Source organism: Vanacampus margaritifer, chromosome 16 (assembly GCF_051991255.1).
Source record: "Vanacampus margaritifer isolate UIUO_Vmar chromosome 16, RoL_Vmar_1.0, whole genome shotgun sequence".
Taxonomy (NCBI): Eukaryota; Metazoa; Chordata; class Actinopteri; order Syngnathiformes; family Syngnathidae; genus Vanacampus; species Vanacampus margaritifer.
This window is the reverse complement of record NC_135447.1, coordinates 12,244,533-12,264,068: the sequence shown is the minus strand read 5'-3', so window position 1 is coordinate 12,264,068 and position 19,536 is coordinate 12,244,533. Positions and strand designations below refer to the sequence as shown.

At 39.4% G+C, this 19,536-nt stretch overlaps 1 protein-coding gene across 3 annotated transcripts in view; it reads right to left on the bottom strand.

The window, feature by feature from the left end:
- Window positions 1-11,470, bottom strand: part of dbn1 (drebrin 1) — a 48,863-nt gene extending 37,393 nt beyond the window's left edge. The window contains exon 1 of one of the 3 annotated variants that reach the window (XM_077546075.1): window positions 11,297-11,470. In XM_077546075.1, coding sequence (XP_077402201.1) covers window positions 11,297-11,379 — 83 coding nt within the window. In that variant the 5' untranslated portion in view covers window positions 11,380-11,470. The remainder of the gene's footprint in view (window positions 1-11,296) is intronic. The other 2 variants (XM_077546077.1, XM_077546076.1) reach the window with 2 other exon arrangements.
- Between the last annotated feature and the right edge of the window lie 8,066 nt (window positions 11,471-19,536).

Here is a 19,536-nt window from a genome sequence, read left to right as displayed (position 1 = left end):
CATGAACGCTGGAATTAAAAAGTCCAGCTGAAGGAAAGCCTCACAGGGCTCGCTTGTTTGGAGAGCATCACTCGTCTGTGTGGCGAGGATACAAGTGGAGACAGGAAGCTGCTAGCTTATCTTAAGCCGGGTACACATATGCCCAAAATCGCCTTCTTTGTTATTTTTGGATGTCTCCAAAAGGTGGCTGGAGTAGCCACAAGTTATACTCGAGTAAAAGTACTGTTACTTGTAGGAATAGAACGATTATCGGCCTGGCCAATTATCGGTCCAATATTGGGCATTTTGACGAATATCGGTATCAGCCTTTTTTCTATTTTATTTAAAATTTCAGTTAACTTCATGAGATGCTGCTGACCATGGGAAGCTTCTGAACCTTTTATTGTTTTTGTTTGACAATCAAACAAATGTGTTTTTAGGTTCCATTTAACTTTTTATGACACACTGATAACATTGGGAGCTGACTGAACTTTTTTGTTTTTTTTTTAGAAATTTTAAATTAAGTATATTGTCTTCTACATTTTGGCGCCAATATTTTTTCCTTTTTTTTTTTACTGAATATGAATATCGGCTTCAAATATCGGTTATCGGCCTCCTTGACTACTTATAATTGGCATTGGTATTGGCCCTGAAAAAAAACATATCGGTCAATCTCTAGTTACTTGTCAAGAATTTTACTCTAGTAAAAGCAAAAATAGGCATGAATGTTATGTAGACATAAATATAAAATGAGACTGTCTAAATTTAGAAATTGCCCCAAGAAATCACATCTTGTCATGTGACTGCCTGTCTCCATATCATGATTGGTCAAACGGAGTCCAACAGCACTAGTAGTTCCGTCGAATTTAAGAACCTGAGTCAAGTGACAGAGCATAATCAAAACAAGTAGATCGCACAAACAACACTAGATAAATAAAAACACAAGTAGCGATTACTTTAAAACCACTCTTACTAGTAGGCCTACAAATCCCCAAAATAATACACAATTACTTAAGTAATGGAGTAAAGAGAGTCTGTTAAAAATGTACAAAAAAGTGTTTTTAGGAGATACTGTACATGCATTAGCTTTAGCCTGAAACTCTCTAAATAGACAGCTAACACTCTGGCGAGAAGACAAAAAAAATTTTTTTTCAAAAAGAATACACCGTGTATTTCGCCGTCTGTCCATCACACCGAATTAACTCTGCAGCTCTGATCCGGGCGCCGGAATTTAATCACCGACAGACATTTTAACAGTATTAGCGCACGTGGAGGGGGGCAGGGAGGAAGGAGAGACGAATACGTATGAGCAAAGCAAAGGACGACAGGGAGAGTGAGAGAGGCACAAAGGAAAGATGGCACGTGGAAGCAAACGATGGAGGGCTGTCCTTTCAAACGACAGTAAAAATCACAGAGCGTATCGTCAACTATTGAACAAGTCGCCAGTCGTAAGTCAGCCGCAGTGCTACAGTAGGAAAATTCAAATTCAGTGCTGTGCTGGGGTGAAGACTCAGGTTGCGGGTCAGTTGGTTATCTCATGTAACATTTGGACAAAGTCATATTTACATAAATTCTTCCACTTTGTACAGTCAGCGTGACCTGCCCAAAAAAAAAATGCAATCAGTTGGTCCGTTCCTGAGTGACCGCATGGAGATGGAATGCAGTCTCAGAATCTGATAAAATGGTTTCTTTTTACAGTGGTATTACACAGAATACCATTAGAAAAGTATGTTCACCCCATTTTAACATTTACAATTGTTCCTTTTCAAGTCTCAGTCCACACACGTAAGGATTTTCCATCGTAAATATAGAAAACGTTTACGATTGCTGGCCCGGTGGAAAAAAATAATAATAATCTTAACCCAGCGCACACCACAGGATAATCAATCGTTCAGCATAATCTGTCAGAAGCATTTAAGAACCGGGCCCTTGCTGACTTTGAAGGGAAACATTTAACATTTACTAATGTTGGCTCTGAATGTTTTCCGAGTCACTCTTAACGCACCGCAGGATATTTCTCAGAACAATCTTAAAGACATCTGACTGCTTCCCACCTTCACTCTCTGCTCATCATGCATACCGCCCACCTTCATCTTCTTTCTTTTTGAATGGAACATGCAACAAGCTCAAAACAGACTACGCGTGTACCATGGCTAATATAAAGTCAAGATGTAGCATGTGGCTAGTTGATACAATGCCTTAGATAAATTGGGTGGAAATGTTTTTTGGCAACAAAACCTTGCAGCTTTTCCCCGACTGTTGACCCAGAAACCAATTTTAAAAACACTTTAGAATGAAGCGTATTCCCCTTTTAATAGCCGCCCCCCCTGCTACAGTTCCCCAAAGGCAAATCTTCTCCTCCCACAATCTCCACCATCAGTCTCTGTTAATCTCATTTTCATAAAAAGGGTCTGTAGCCGCCTTCCTTTAAGAAGAACTCCACATACTGTATTGCACCAAATCAATCACTTGACATCTTCCCCTGCCTCGGCAGTTTTGAACGTTTCAGGGTTGCGAGGTTAGGCGGGTTCATTCGGGGGCTCGTCGCCCGAGTGTCAACGACTCATCTGAAGCAGGAAACAGATGGATAAGAAATGAGCGTCTGGATGCGTATGAAGAGAAGCGGAGACTCATAAACCTTCCCGGCAATTCCGACTGTCTGTCAGCAGAAGCTGCGGTACGGGAAGCGTTTCTCATGGCCCGCACTCAATCGGATAAGGAAGGGGATGATGACGACTGGAGGAGGGGGCACCCGGGATGGAGAACACGTGATGGGCCAAGTACCACCAAAGACAACAAAGGAGAGGAGATCCCACCATATTTTTCAGTCTCTGACGATAAATTCGAAGCGTGAACCCTGGAGAACCCACGGGGTCAAATTTGGCCCCTATAAATTCTGCTACTCAAATAACAAAGACCTTTTTTTTTTTTTTTTTTACAAATTTAACTTCAAAAGCCCAGAGTGCCACTTCTGACCCCTGCATGGGGCCATCTAGTGGATGAATATTGCACTTACATGAGCCAGAGTGGTGGTGACAAGATGGCTGCCAACATGCTGTTTTGTTGAACAAAACCATCTTCTCAGCAAACCATCAGATGGTAAAATTGTGTTTTTTTTGTTAATCTATTTCATATCATGTTGCAGAATGCCTAGGAGTATGTTTTATATATATTTTTTGATAAATTAGCAACTCTGAGCTAGTTCAAAAAACAAGGGTTAAAATTGAAAAAACATATATTTTGATGTTCAGTGAACTTATAGCAGTCATTTAATGTATAATTCATAATTTTCCAAAGAAGAAAAGGGTTCTTGGGTTCTCCAGGGTTAAGGTTTGGCGTTAGGGTTTCAAAGTAGAGTTTCTATTTTGGAAGTGTTTCGGTCAGATGTGGCCTTGACAATCCAGCACTGACCAGGCTGAAGGTTTCTGTCTCGCAGACAAAAGAAACCCAAGAGCCTCTTGAGACCGAAAAAAAAAATGGAAGGAAGATGGAGCTCGCGAGTCTGTCCAGAAACTATCACGGTCTAGTCTTCATAGCCTGGAGCGAAAGTCGTCTAGCACAAAGATGCGTCTGTTATGCATTAGCTGCTTCTCTATTGCCCCTGCAATATTTAGTAACAGAAAAACATTATCTCCGGCGGCATTCAGAAGGCCGCAGACATTCGGCAAGATAACAAAAGTTGTCTTTATCTGGATTGGCAAGAGTCTTACCAGAGATTCGAACTTCAAACCTCAGAACTAACCACTAGTCCATATTGCCGTCATGGAAATTAGTTCAACATTTTAATACAATCGATAAACTCAAGCACGGTTCATAGCATTCAACAACTGCAGTCTGCTGCGGTCATGAAAAAATACAATTGAGCAGTGATCAGAGTGACGTGTGCGGTTCTGAATGAATCTCTCCCCAATTTCATCAGTCCCAGGCAGTGTCGGCGTGACTCAGCTTGGTCCGTCCGTCTGTCCGTCCATTGTTTCTACAGAAGCGAGAGGCACGAGCCGCGACTTTGAAGATCCCGTACTTTTTGCTATTTTCAACTGTGCAAAGAGAGAGGAGAGATCCAGCAGCTTTTTGGTTGATGTTGATGAGGATGGGAGTGACAACAAAGCGCTTCCAAATATAGATCTAACTTTGTGCTCGCTCCCAGAAGTAAGAGGTTTGAAGGCAGGTGGGCTGTTGAAAAAAAGTATGAGGTAGGAGACGCAAGCTGTGTACTTCGGGGGGTAAAGGGTTGAAGATGCAATTACTCTGAGGCCACAGGCAGGACGAGGGTCCCCTTCATTGGCTCACCTACACCGGCTTCCTATTCCACACCCAAATCAAACAAAAAGTCCTCCACATTAACTACTCATGAAAAGTTAGGGAAATTGGGCGTTAGAATGAAATTTCAGGATGAACCCAAAATGAGCTCTAACCTTTATAAGTGAACTAAATGTGTAACTTTTGAATTCCCAAAAATCCAAAAACGGTGGCAGGGTTTTTATGTTCTGGACCTGGATTTGCCACAGGAGCCAAATCCTCATAACGAGTGTGATTTGTTTTATGAGGAAACATTCATGCATATTATCAGTAATGCTAAGATTTTAAGGTTGAAAAATCTGGAGCCGTGAGGTCATCTCCAAGTGAATACTCAACTCAACAGAAAAAACGCAATAACGCAATCACGTCACTTTCCTTTCTTTGGTCCTTCCTCGGGTCTCCTGACGGCCACACGACTCTGGCTGGAAGTGTTCGGTTTAGGTGAACGGTATGGGATTTATTAATAGGTTTTAGGTGAACTAATGAATACACACTCGCGCGCGCGCACACACATACATACAAAAAACAAAACAAAACAAAAAAAGGAGAGCAATAATGATGACATGTCAAATCGGTAAAATTACCGAATAAACAATACTGAGCTCTCCAGAGAAAGAAAAAAAAACGCCTCAAGAATACTCAAGCCTTTTCCAGTTTCTTTCAGTTCTTTGTTTGGTGGTGGCCTTGAGTCTGCGGGTGGCATCTGACACTCAGAATGTCTCGTTTGACTGAAAGGAAAACACAATTTTCCCACAGTGACTTGAGAAGACAAGATGACAAGACGCCCGTTTGGTCGGCCAGCTAATTCAGTTGCCGCTAAAAGGTGAAAGTCCGAAGAGTTATAAAATGTATGCAGATGATATTGATTGTGAAATGCTTAAAAGATGAAACCTTTTATGTAGTATTGATGGTTTCTATCATCACGACGTGCTAGTGTTGACATTAAGACATGAATCAAGTACCAAATCCACGGCCCTCCACTGCATCCTGATCGCATTTCATCACACTTCCATTTTACATAAATTGGGACTTCCTTTGCGCACAAACCAGGATGACTGGCTGTAAAGTACCAAGACAGCCGATGATGTGCGAGCGCTTTTGACTCTGCGATAATTTACGACTCTTCTGTATTGTTGCAGTCACCTTCCTCATTCCTCATTGTGACACACGCTGGCCTCCTTCTGACACGCCGGGCGCCTGAAACACGAAATCACGTGTTTCGGGGATGTTTACTGGAGGTTGGGACCACCCGAAGTGGAGATGAAGTCCATAGGCGTTAGCGATGGTATCTTCTCAACAAAAAGACTAAAAGAAGCAGCTGGCGATTGCCCAGGAGAGAGGAAGCGCCTGTCATTGTACACCAGCTGGTAAGGAAGCAGAAGTTATTGATTACCATTAATTGTCACACTGAAGAAAAGATTCATTGAATCTTTGAAAGTCATTATGCAGACTAATGATTGTTTTCTCTGGTCTTTTCTGTAATTGGTTACTGGATCATTGTTGATGACTATATTGTATCTAACTTTGGGTTTTCACAATTACCGTGTAACTGTTAAGGTTACTGTCGTTCACGTGATCTAAAATCTGATTTCATCCCTGTCATATGTGGGGTCTCTCACATTTTACAAATCAGGTAAAATGTTAAAAAAAATTGTAGTTGACCCCGTTGCTCAGCTCCTACTTCCGCTTCTGTCCAGACATTAGAGGTGACTCATCAGGTAATGGCTTCCCCACACAGCTGGAGGGGGGCAGGGGCTTTGACGGGGTCATGTGACAGCAGCCTCCGAGAGCCAATCAGTCGCCCCACATTCCCGACCGTCTGCGGATGGTTTGATATCGGATAACCTTGACTCGCTCTCTCTTTGTGCTCTTTTCTGAATGTGTCACCTTCGCTGGCGTCTGACATTTGCAGTTTGCCGAGGAGCCGGGTCTTTTTCTTCTTCTGGCTTAGGGCGGGGGTGGGGGTGCGATGAAGAGAAGACTTTTAGGATGAGCCCAGACAGCATTTTGACATTTGCAGCTCTGGCATCAATTAAACATCCTGGAAAAGAGTATCTGTCTACTATATTGTCTGCCACTATATAATATATTTTCATGATTCGTATCCCCGCTATTTCAGATGTTTCTGTTTGTCCTCTGGAGGCGAGCATCTGCCATGACAGAGAAACGACAAAAAATGGAGCAGGATCTACCGACCTGCTGGAAAATAGTCGAAGGTGGAACAAGATAACCACAGAATGGCAGAAAGTCGGCTAGCTAAGCCATCAGGATGGACGATGACAACAGCTAGCTGGCTACCTAAGAGAGCTAGCTTGCTAGCTAGCTGGCATGAAAAGGGGTTAGCAGTCCCAGCCAGTGAGAGGTAAACACACTGAGTTTCGTGCCTGTGTTCCCCCTTGGGCGATTAATGCCGATGAAACCGCATCCAAAATGTTGTCGAAGAAATATCACCAGATATAAAACATCTCATCTTGTGACAAGAAAAGCTTCAGGGAACATGTGCTCCAAAATAAACCAAACTGGGATATAATTGCTGATTATAATCACACCACAAAATAATCTGATCGATAAACCATAAACGGGAACTGGAATTAATGCTTTTTAGTCATTTCCATCATCTAAGTGGTGAGCCACTGATCTTCTCCTCTTGCACAACAAGGTTAATGACTGCTAGTTCGACTATCAGCGCAAACATGACTTCACCCCAAACAAGAGGACATGGCCGCCTCATCCGTCACGCAGACCGACCCCACTCGTAATCGACTTGAAGCAAAACGCGTGTCGCAGTCGAGGCGGACGGACGCCTTGACAGTGGCGTGTTGCCGTGGGAGGGAAACGACGATAAGGCCACTTGGCAGCGGGGGATGTCACGTGACTGAAGTACGCCCCAACCATCCTGGGCTTCCCCTGCTGCTACATTCATTAAAATGCCAGGAGATTTTAAAATGACGCTAATTACGAGGAATTGCTTCTGGTATGCCACACTTGAAGAGCAGATCTTTGTCAATTCTAAAAACGAGACTGAAGGAAGGATGATGGACAGTTTCAGAGGGGTTTATGTCCGAGTTCTCTTCCTACTGGCAGTGTTTGAAAAGAACATTAATTTTCCTTAAAGTCAATTTTTTTTTATAGAAAAATATTAAGTAAAAAAATAGTACAAATGTTAATCAAGCTACAATAATGCCACCAAAAGCTGTCTTGAAATGAATGTTTGCAACCAACTGTGAGATATACATCGTTAGCGAGGCAGCTAACTAGTTTGGCTAACATCAGTTTGTTTCTGCCCTGGTGTGACTTCACAGAGCAGAGCAGAGAAGTAGCTAATAATTTTGTGAGAAATAAGTACTTTTATTGTGTTATATTTTGATATTCAATTACGTCATACCCTACCAACAGATAAAGATAATCATTGCTAATCCTAAAAGTACACACTCAGTTTTATTTTAATTTTTTTTTTCATTTTAAAACGTCTAAATCCTAACCAACAAGCCTCTAGTGTTTCGGGTTACACATTTACAATAAGCTGTTGAAACAACATTGATGGCGTGCTTCCTCCCTTCTCGTCATTGATGAGTGTATCATTACTGGAGCAAAAGGGGGTGGCGGTGGGGGGGCTATTGGGGTGGGTGTTCCGTGTTGTTTGGGGTCAGCCGTGTTTGGAAGTCTCTGCTTTTGTTCAAATCTCATCAAGTGTGAAAAACGGGGGCAGGCCTCAAGCCCCCGGCGTCGTCATCATCTCCGCCACGCCCACATTTTTGGGGTTTTAAACACAAACCTTTTGGCCCTAAATATTAATCAAACTTTTTGGTTTGCTATGGAATTTTTGTGTCCAAAAATTGAAAGTGAATGATGCTCACATTATAATCATGTTACGCAACTGTTCATTGTTATCTTAGGGGTAAAGAAAATCATCAAGATCCAAAGTCCTCACTAAAATGCAATCCAACCCAATAATGAGTCAACGCTGGCAGAACGAATTGAAAGGAAGGACGGATACTAACGAGTATTGATTCTGAACAATCGAGCCGAGCAGTTCACAGATGTGCCATGTTCCAAATTTGTGACGAGGAATGATTGATCAAGAAAGCACCGTAATATGTCCAGACCGGAGAAAATTAGTTTTATTGGTGTTTCCATTGAATAGGATCGCAAACGTCTTCAGTTTGGTTCACTTTGATATTTTGACTTTGATTGACCAAAGTGCTGAGTACAGTTCTGTTCAGTCAGTCTAAAAAAGTATCCGCTTTAGTTCAGTTGTCTTCCAGGCAAGCAGAACATATTTTTACTGTTTCCATTGTCACAAAAGTGAGGTCACTTAAGTATGATACATAATTGTGTTATTGAGTTTCCATTAAAAAAAGGTCCCAGAAGCACTTCATAGCTGATAAGAGTTCAGTTCAGAATGGCACACAAGTTGCTCAGTTTCCATTATAAAAGGACTGCGGCCAGTAATTCACTTTGGAATGCAACACTTTTCTTTTTTTTTTACATTCGATAGAACAACAACCAAGCCCTCGCAATGCACAATTTGTCTGCGCCCTTCTTCAAATTTGTGACGATGACGATTGATTGATGAACAAAACGCCCTCCGATTTCCGGACCAGAGAGAGACAGAAGCAGATGGCTCCGATTCTCATTTCCCCATCTTGTGATCGACTCCAAACAAAATACGCGTATGTTCCCAGCTGTTGAAAGGCTCTATTTTCAGTTTCACACTGAAAATCAGCGAGAAATGTAGTTTACAGTCGGCCGCCAGGGTTCCCCAGCTGCTCCCTTGTCACAATCAAGGACGAGCTGCTTACAGTTTAACTACAGATCCGCAGAAAAGTCAAATATGACCTGCGCCAATGTTACCTGCTCCATCGGGCCGTCTATAGAAATAAATAATTCACAAATCACTCGCTGCTGGAGGGAATAAACAATCTACTCACAATGCTCATTGTCAACATAACAGCCAATCCGCCTAATGTTTATTAAACTTTACACCTAAATTAAATGGCACTGTCAAAAAAGCTGGACAATTTAGCTTTACTTCCTTTTTGGGATACCTGCTTCTGATTGGGGTTCAATTGACAAATGTACATGCCCTGGAATTTGCCCACAAAATGGTGGCTTCAAACCAAAATGGCTGACTTGTTTGGACATTCTGTTACAATAGACATGCTCCCCAATTTCATGTTGACGGGTGAAACTGGTGGCGAGGGCTGATTTTTTTTCATAGCGGAAACTCTTTAGAATTATTTGACATGACTCCGCCCACAATCAATACCATAGGCAAACAAAAAGTGTACATTTTATCATTACCCATCTGTTGAGGATACTTGCATCATTTGGCAGAATTCCCTAGTAGGAGTTCATGTAAGTACTAGCCATGGAATTCACCCAAAATGGCTGCTTCAAACTAAAATGGCTGACTTTCTGTTCAATTTCACACATGGACACATGAGACTTTTTTTTCTTTTTTCTTTTTTCTTTTAACCCAAAGTTCACGTTGGGGGACCCATAAAAACACACATCTTTTCGGGCATAATGAAGCCTCTAAAAAGGCGATTCATTCGTCTCAAAAATAATAAACACAAACACAACAGACTAAAATCTATTTTCTACAACTCATCAATCCATATTTTGGGGTGCTAGTAAATAGTAAATAAAGCAAAAGATTTCCAAATGTCCTCGTGCCTCGTTGATACTGGCACCAACGATTGATTTAACACATCAAACTGTCACAGCTGATTTAATCACACACATGAAAGTGGTGGCTTCAATCCAGACAACGAGAACAATGCTTGTGTGTTGATTGATTGATTTGGAATGCTTGCATTATTGCGCAAAAGACCCATTAATACTGCAGACAAAATATTTGGTGCAGCACTTAGCAGAACTTTTTTTGTGTTCTGCTTTACAGATATTTAGGAGTACAGAGACAACCACCAATGTATCAGTAAGACACAAGATTGAGGCCATAAGTTACTTTCGGGCCAGTGTTGTTCCACTCCAGCCCTAAAGGTGGCGGTAAAGAGCATTGAAAAATATATAGTAGAATTCTAATGTTAACAATGGTGGTAACCAAGGAATAAGCAGATCAATTACCAAACACATATATGCTAACACAAGGCCATTTTTTTTGTATATAATTAGTCCCCGACAACAATTCTACAGATGGACGTGAAAGTGGTTGATCTATCGATCAGAACAAGATTCATAAAAAAGTCTCAAGTCGGCCATTTTGATTTTAACTAGCAATATGGGGGGAATTCCAAAGCTATGACACATTTCACCATTAAATTGCACATTTTTAGCAAATAAAATCCATGAAAACTACATTTCGAAGTGCCAAAAATGGCCACAAACAACCTGAAAGGATTGAAAAATCCAACTAGGCCTGAAGTTAAAGGAGAATCACCCCTCACCACCCCCACCTCATGACAATAAATCATCACAGTCATCACATCAAATATTTCTGTGACCTCTTTAAGCCTTTGTGACTTGTGTGAAGATGCTTTTTTTTTTAAAATTCCTTAATGTTATCAGGCGTTCAACAAAGTTGCCCGTGCTAGTATACTGAGTAGGAAAGACCACAAAGGGTGACGATGGATGCCCCCTTACTTCCCCCTCCCTGCCTGGCCTCGCCCCTCTCCTTGCTCGCCCTCGTTTTGGGGATGCAGGAGCTCATCAGTATCTCAAGCACACACACATACACACAGCCTGACATTGTATTTAAAAAAAAAAAAGTCGCAAATTGCTCCCATCTGGCTGCAGAGCAAACATAGCTGGAACGAAAAGCTTCTCAATCGGGATCTGCAAAGCTCCTAAAAGTCACACTTTAACTAGTTAACACACATCTTCTCAATCAAAGCTACGGGCTCTACCGTGGACGTGCATCCAGTCCGACGCACCTTCCACCCCCCACAAAAAAAAAAAAGAACCACCAGACACCAGCATCCATCCCGCAGTTGGAAGCCGGGCAAGGTACGAGGTGAGCGGCGAGGACCCGGACGGGCAGCCGGTGGGGACTTACCAGTCGGTGTCGGTGCTTTCGTCGATGACGTCCTGGTAGGCGGTGAGCAGGGCCAGTCTGTTCTTTGCGAGATTCACAGCCATGTTCGAGCCCAGCGGAGCATCCAGGCCGCTGCTGATGGAGGAAAGACGCGGAATGAGTGAGGAGGAGGAAGAAGAGGAGGAGGAGGATGAAGAGGAGGAGGGGGAAGCCATGAGTGGTGGAGACAAAGGAAACGTCACGCTGTCCGACAGGTCCTAGCGCCGCAAAGTTCAACCACGGGAGGGTGGACAGCCTAATGTTGCAGGGTCCTAGTGCCATCGAAAAATAATAATAATAATAATAAAAATCCCTAATGAAATAAGAAAATACAGTACTGGATAGTGTATCCCTCATATTGATATAGCCCACAATAGCGAAAATCACATATAACGGACACCTATTATTAATGCATTAAAAGATAATAATTAAAAGCAAAATATTACTTACAGACATACAAGTACATTTGATGATGAAGCGTAGAAGAAATCTGTTGCAAAAAAGTTGCAATAAAAAAAAAAAATCGAATTAAGTTAACGCTTCATGATTCTCCTGACGCCAGTGCTAGTTGCATTAGCTTGTCAATGGTGTTCTGTTTTGTATGATAGCATTAAGCTAGCCGCAACTCAAGTTTGGTGTCGGGGGGAGGAGCGCCGCGCTTCTGGGTTGTCTCTCTGGCCAGTAGCCCCCGCGGGGCCCAGGGGGTTGGGCCCTGGTGCTGCCATGGCCTGGGGGGCCCTAAGGGGCTGTGCTTGCCTTGTCGGGCTGAGATCGACGGCTCCCCTCTTTGGTGGAGGTTTTCATGCATGCCAGATCCACCACACCAGCATCTACTAAAACTCAAACAGAATTTGCTTCTCCCACTGGTTGCTGAATCAGTGGAGGCTGGCATTTGTGGATCTCCCTCTGCTTCATCTATCCTTCCTTCCTTTAGTCTTTCCTCTGGTCTCTTGAGGTCTTCCTAATATGTCAGAATTTAGATGTTTCTGGGGATGGTGAAAGATTCTGGATTTGTAACTGTGGGTGGTAGGTGGTGTCTGGTTGGTGCTGGTTTTCACTTTGTTTCATCTTTCTTTCCTTTGATCCTTCCTCTGGTCTCCTGACAAGTTCACAACTCTGGTGGGACTCTGAAGTATCTGGTTAAGGTGAAGGATCTGGGATTTATAACAGGTTTCAGGTGATTAAATTACTTGTGACCTTGACAACTGTACAAACACTTTTGTGACCCTTGACACCGGAAACACTCATCTCATCCCCCTCAAAGTGAGCTGGAATTATTTTAGTTGATAGACATCTCATTAACATTTTAAAAATACACAGATTCAAAGCAATTGGTGGAGTAAATAATTCTTTTGTGCGGGGTCTTTATGAACTCGAAATCGGGGCTCTTTTTCCCCCTCATTTCCCGGAAACATTTATTCGAGAGGCTTCTCCCATTGGCCTGTGGTGGAGGTGGAGGGCCGGTTGCCATGGTAACCCGCCTGCCTCGCAGCGTCCAAACCTACACGGGGGGTGTTTTTCTCCCATCGACCTCGGGGAAGAGGGGGGGTATTGGCTCGGAGCCCGCATACCTTCATCATTGAGGCCGCGGTATAATGGAGGATGGAGGAGGGAGGGTACCTCGATTGACACGTCCAAAGATGTTGTGTTCAATTTTTAAAACTCTAGCAACACACAGTTAAGCATTTTTTGGGAGGTTACCAAATTAAATAAATAAAAAAAAATAGTGGCACTCTACTTCTCATTCATAATTCAACACACTAGTAGGGTATCAAATAAATGCTCCGATGGCTTACTTGGATCCTAGCATTTGAAACAGTAATAGAATGAAAATGCATCAAAAGGAAAAAAAAATCATTTTTATTTTATTTTTTTATTTTTTATTTTTTTAAAAAAGGAGAGCAATGATGATGTCAAATCGAATGAACAATACTGAGCTCTCCTGGAAAAAAAAAAAAAAAGAATGAAAATGCATCTGATTAGCCTAGGAATGCTGTTAATTAGCGTGCAGGTGCTCAAGATTGGCCTGGGAATGCGAATTTAATTGTTGAGAACAAGAGTGGGCTAACTCCATTTTAGTCACGTTTTTTGAGGGTAGTTTAAAGTTTATGGCTGCCACTAAGCATTTAATGCAGTAGTGGTCTTAGTCCAAATATTTAACTTTTTATCGTTGCTTTTGCACTTTAATAAAAAAAAAGGACAATGATGGAATTAGCCCACTGTAGGTCTCCGTACTGCTAATTTAATGATTGAATTAAGATACACAAACATCTCCCACTTTTTTTTGAGTGATGTTAATTGAGAAAATAATGATCCAAGTCCAACCTGCTGTCAAATCTAGCAATATTTCATGAAAGATGAAGAATAGCACACATTTATACTATCAGACTCTTGCACTGGCACCCATGATTAAAAAGTGAAATAATGGGCTAACTCCAAGATGTCAAAATCGGGACTAAACCTTGCCTAGCGTAGCATTCATCAACATTTCCGCACTTAACTTTAAAATGGAGTTAGCCCACTCTAGTTCTCAGTGGTCCAATAAAAGTACAATGCCAATTAATTCTTAGTTAAGCTAAACTGGCAACTCTTGGCAGATTTTACACAGTAGCTGCCGTCCCACGGCAATCACTACACTACTTTAGTGCAATAGTGGTCCAAGTCCAAATTGATTAATATTTTATTCATGATTTTTTTAAATTAGGTCATCATTGGAACTATACCTTGATTTGACCAGTCGTTTGACTTGAAAATGACATCAAGGAATTAGCCCACTGTAGTTTTCAGTTGCTCCCTTATCCATTGTAATGCTAAAACTTTCGCCGTCCACCCTGCCACTGAGAAGCAGGGTGGGCATACTCCATTTCTATAATTTTAACAGCTGCCACAAGTCACTCTGAGTGTAAAAATGGTCTAAGTCCAAAATCTATTACAAAATGGCACCTTTCTTTTAAAAGAGTGAGTTATTATGGATTGGGTTGAGGTTAGTTGGTTAGGAGAAATACTTTTGGTGGGCTCTAATGTTCCTTGTGCACTGTTTTGACAGCAAGTCTGAGCAAGGGTGTGTCACTGGCAGCAGGATAAAAATCATACAAAAACATCCTGTCCTTCTTGGCAGAATCGAGCCTATTCTAGTCCCGAGCTCTGCTGAGTCAGTAGACGCTAAACTGTTACTTTTCAGTTTCAGTGTGACGGAACAAATTAGCAAACAGTCCAGATAAACGCGCACACTGCTTCATGAAGAAATAAATAATACTTCGAAATATGGGCAGGTTTAATCCGGCAAATGGCCACGAAGAGCGCTTGTAAATCCTCAGATTGAGGTCAGAGCTTCTGCTAAAGATGAGGGGGGGAAAAAAGCTTAGTTACATTTTAGGATTTTCCAAAAACTTGTGTATTTTCTCATGGAAGGGGTTTTATACATGTTTGGCTGTTGGGTTGCAGGATTAGGCAATAAAATAGATTAATATGACTATTTCTGGAGCAGAACATGATGTTAGACTTGTAATATGAATGTATGTATGTAGTGTGATTTTGTTTAATATGTTCTTTTCATAATGTTTTCGTAATAAAACAACTTTATCCAAGGAACATTACATGTTTCTAAGCAGACTTTTTTCCATTGAGTGTTAGGTTTTTCACATAATAAATCACATTATTTTTATTGACTTTTTGCTAAGACATTTGCTGAAACTTTTTAAGTAATACTTCCCCTTTTTTACTAAATAATTTGACCTTGCAATTAAACGTATAAAATAGGACAATAATGTTGCCATTTTGTAATAGTACAATGTTCAAGCAATCTAACTTGGGGTAAAAAAAAAAAAAAAAAGAAGTTTTTTTTCTTGCTGGTTTGTGGGCTTAGGCCAAAATTGTGGTCTGACTTCCCTTCACATACTGAACAGCACTTCCCAGTCCAGCTTCCAGTCTGCCTTTGTGCCCCTTTGGAGTGCTGCTATTGACGAAAGTATTGATCTGTGACACATCTGTGAAGGAGGAAAACAGACTGACACATGGTAACTGAACAAAAGACCAGAAAATTGCTATCCATCTATCTATATTTCCTATACCGCCATCTTGTGTGTCATTGTGGTAATGACCGGAAGCTCGAATTCAGCCTTCAACTACAAATTCACAAGTTTGTACTCACTAAAGAAATGTGGACGCCGAGAGAGAATTTTCTTTTGATCAGACACTCGCTTCTTCTCGACTGTGTGAAATCTAGAGGTGTAGCAATTAATTAAACAAGTAATCAGTTATCAAACTTGTGTACTGTAATTATTGATGATAAAAGATAAAAACATGTTCAAATAGATGTTCAGAGATCAATACTGCCACCAAATGGAGATTTGGGGTAACGCTGGATTTAATAAAGCTTACTAATGAAAAACAAAAAAAAACTTAAAAGTCAGGAAAGATGTGCTAAATGTGACAAATGGGGTGGGGGTGAAATAGTGTGTACTCACCCATAAGTGTGAGAAATCTGCAGACTTAATGACTTAATGCCCGGGAGGTGAGTCTCTTCACATCATCACAGCTGGAATAACAAACTAAAATATTTTTTTTTTTTATCAGAATACTTTTATTATAAATATACAGTGTGTTAATATGGAATGGTACCTGACACTGCCATTCTTTTTTTTTTTTAACGCTATAAGGGAAAACAAAAAAGGTAACCGAGTTTGTGCTGCAATCGTCTAAATGACACAAATTCATACATGTGGGGAGAAAAAAAAAAGTTAAATGAAGATGATCTACATTTTGGTGTCAGGTGATACAAAAAAAATGGTCAGAGGATGACGACGTGATCGGAGACATTCATCGGGCAATTTTAAAAAGGCTGCATCCATTTTGTGTAACGCTCGTTTTAATTATGATTACAGACAATTTAACGGTTAACGGTCATCTGTTAATCTGAACATACAGAAATGTTCGGTCAGAGTTTAGAACCCAGATCGCCTGACTGTGGGGGTAGTCATGCTAACCACTGTTACCATTGTCGCTGTTCAAGTAAAAACACTTACTATATGGATTTAAAAAAATAATAATCTTACACGGAAAAAAATATATTTAAATTTTTTTTTTTTTTGCTAAAAATATAAACTCTCATAAACTTAAAAAAGAATCTTACTCGGAAAAAAATATATGTTGAAAACAATTTTAGCTAAAAATATAAACTCAAGAAAAAGTATGTTTCATTTCATTTAAAAATGTGACATTTTCGGATGAAAACAAACAAATCAAAAATCTCAAAATAAATTTGTTTTTCAGTTTTCTTCCCACACTTTTTACTTTTTGGTAAATGCCTAGCTATCTGAAAAAAATGCATCTCCAAATGTGTATTATTTAATTTATCTTCTTTAACAAGAATATATATATTTTTTTGTTTTGACAAAAATAACAAAATTTTCTGATGAAAACCAACTAAAGAAAAATGATGACATTTTGAATTTAAAATGAAAATTTTGCTGTTTAACAGCTCAAATTTAAAATTCACGAAAATTACGTTTTTACTACTGTAAGCACTTTTTAATAAAAAAAAAATGATAGGACAACATTTTCGGTTCTTCACTTTTCTGACAAATGCAAAGCTAGTTTAGTAAAATTTGTCCATCTTTCTGAAAAATTTCTTCACAATTTTTTTTTCCCTCTCGATGCAGCATCTTTAAATCGATCACTCGAGCCTGATGAATGTCACTCGCATCATCAAACCTGTGTTAACATTCCCGAATGGTGGATGAGTACTAAATGTCCAGTTTTGGCTGTCCTGCAAATTTCTAACCCTCGCATTCCATAAAAAGTCACAAGGCTTTCTTTTTTTTTTAAATGTTCAAGCCAACCAACAAAAGTTTTTGAAACGTCCAAGTTGGCTCCAAAGTAATCAGGCACTTTTTAACATTTAATTATGGTGCCATTGGAGAAAAGCCTATCAATATTGTGGTAGTGTGCAAAAACACCGGATATACATCAACAACTCTGAACATGCATACAACAAAAATAAAATGTAAACATTGAAATCTGTACGAAAAAAATATCATAACCTAACATAAGTTTAAATAATCAAAGAGGAAACAAAAATACTATATTTTTTTTTTTAACATGCTCTTTAGACTACAAGACCCCCCCACCTCCAGCAGGCGTTCAGCCTCAGTGGCATATCGTCCAACATAAAAGATGCAAGAATGTTTCTAAGAAAAATTCAAAATATGAAAAAAAAAAATGGCACCAAGTGAACTGCTGCGACATACTCGGAACACACAGGACTTGAGTGAGAGGCAAAGTAGCTTGAAAAATTAATGTGATACCACAAAATGTCTTTAAAGTCACACTTGTTGCCGAAAGACAAAATGAAAATGGCATGTGTGTTTTAAAGTGGCTGTCACGTTTATTTCTTTAGGCTTTAATTAATCAGGTCCTGTATGGAAGAAGTTAAGGTGGATTATTAGTAGACAGGAAAAAAACTGGCATGAGAGTAAAGTTAAGACTTTTTTTTTAACCTAAAATAAAGTTGAACTAAAAAAATAATAATACTTCTAGCATGTGGTAATTATACAAGGAAAAAAATCTCACAGAATTTAAGTCTTAAGTTACTTAAATAAATTTGTAATATTACAAGAAATAGTGGCCTACTCTTAATGGTACAAGAAAAAGTACTTGTATAGTAATGTGACGAAGATGGATTTTTCTAAAATTCCTGCATGGCATGGGCAAAAAAATGTGATTGTTGCTTTGAAAAATTATGCAATTTTTTTAAAATGAAATATGGCTTTATTGAAGTAGATTTACAACTTTTTCTCACTTTTTTGTAGTGTTACAATTTGTTTTAGCGCAACATTCTGATTTAACATTTTCGCACAGTTTATAGCTTACTTTTTCTTTTACATAAAAATTCCAACTTCACTCTAGTAGATTTATATTTTTCTTGTAATATTGCAACATTACTCTAGTAATATAAAAACTTTTGTGAAACATTACGTTTTCCTAAAAAAATCGTGCCAATTTTGAAAGAATTGTTTTGTTAGGTACATATACAACTTATTTCACTTAACATTACTTTTTTTTCCCTTGGAATCTTTTCTTTGTAAATAAATATACATTTTACCTTGGAATATTATGAATTTATTCTTGTAATATTGTTTCTTATAAAATGTATTGCAGTCATTTCATCTCGTATTACAACTTTATTTTTGCAATATTATGTTGTTTTTTGCGTGTTATGATGACACTATTGTAATATTTTTCTACTTCTCTAATAAATTTACAACTTTGTTCCTGTATTTTTTGTGTAACATTTGTTTTCCTCATAAAATTCTGACTTATTTCATTAATACAGCTTTGAGTACGGTTTTTATTTGCCTAGATTGTCTTTTTCTTTCTACCATTATGACTATTGTAATAGTTATCATAAAATATGACTTAAATTCAAGTAAATTAAATTTACAAGTCCTGATAATATTACTTCATTCTTGTAATGTCATGTTTTTTTAAAAATCACATTACAACTACTTTTTCTTTACTTTTCTGGTAATATTACAACTTTATTCTCAGCTCAGCAATCGTCGCTACGACTTAACTCTTCACTCTCAATAAATAAAAGGTGAAAACAACGGAAAGAATCATCCACATTTATCCCGACGTAAAATGATCAGACACAGTATATTAAACGACCGCAAAGATAATAATAAGAAAAAAAAGTGACACTATGACACAAATGGAAAGTATTCCACTACCTTGTGAAACACTTGACCAATTTGGGTTGTAGTTTGTAGTGTGTGTGGAGGTTTGAGTGTTGGATTATATTGGCTTTGGCGCAGCAACAATATGGCAAACGCTACATAACAAGAAATAAACAGCACCAGGTAATTGTGAAGGATATACAGTAGTCATCATTGCTTCCACTACTCGGGGGGGAAAAAAACAAAAGAAAAACAAAACAGCCGTATAAATATGGAGGTGTGCAAATTTGAACCACAAAGTCAACGGATGATTTCAAAAGGGAAAAGGCAGGGATTAAAGGGATACCTTGTGTGTCCGTGTCCAAAATAATGATGATCCAATTTCAAAAATGATTACAGTATTTACGACATCTATTGATTGCAGCAATGTATACTGACGGGCAGAAAAATTATATCCTATTCCAGTCGATGGCATATTTAACCTATTAGCATGCATAAGCAATAGAATAGCTTTGTGTTCAACTGAACAGGTCCTCATTACACACC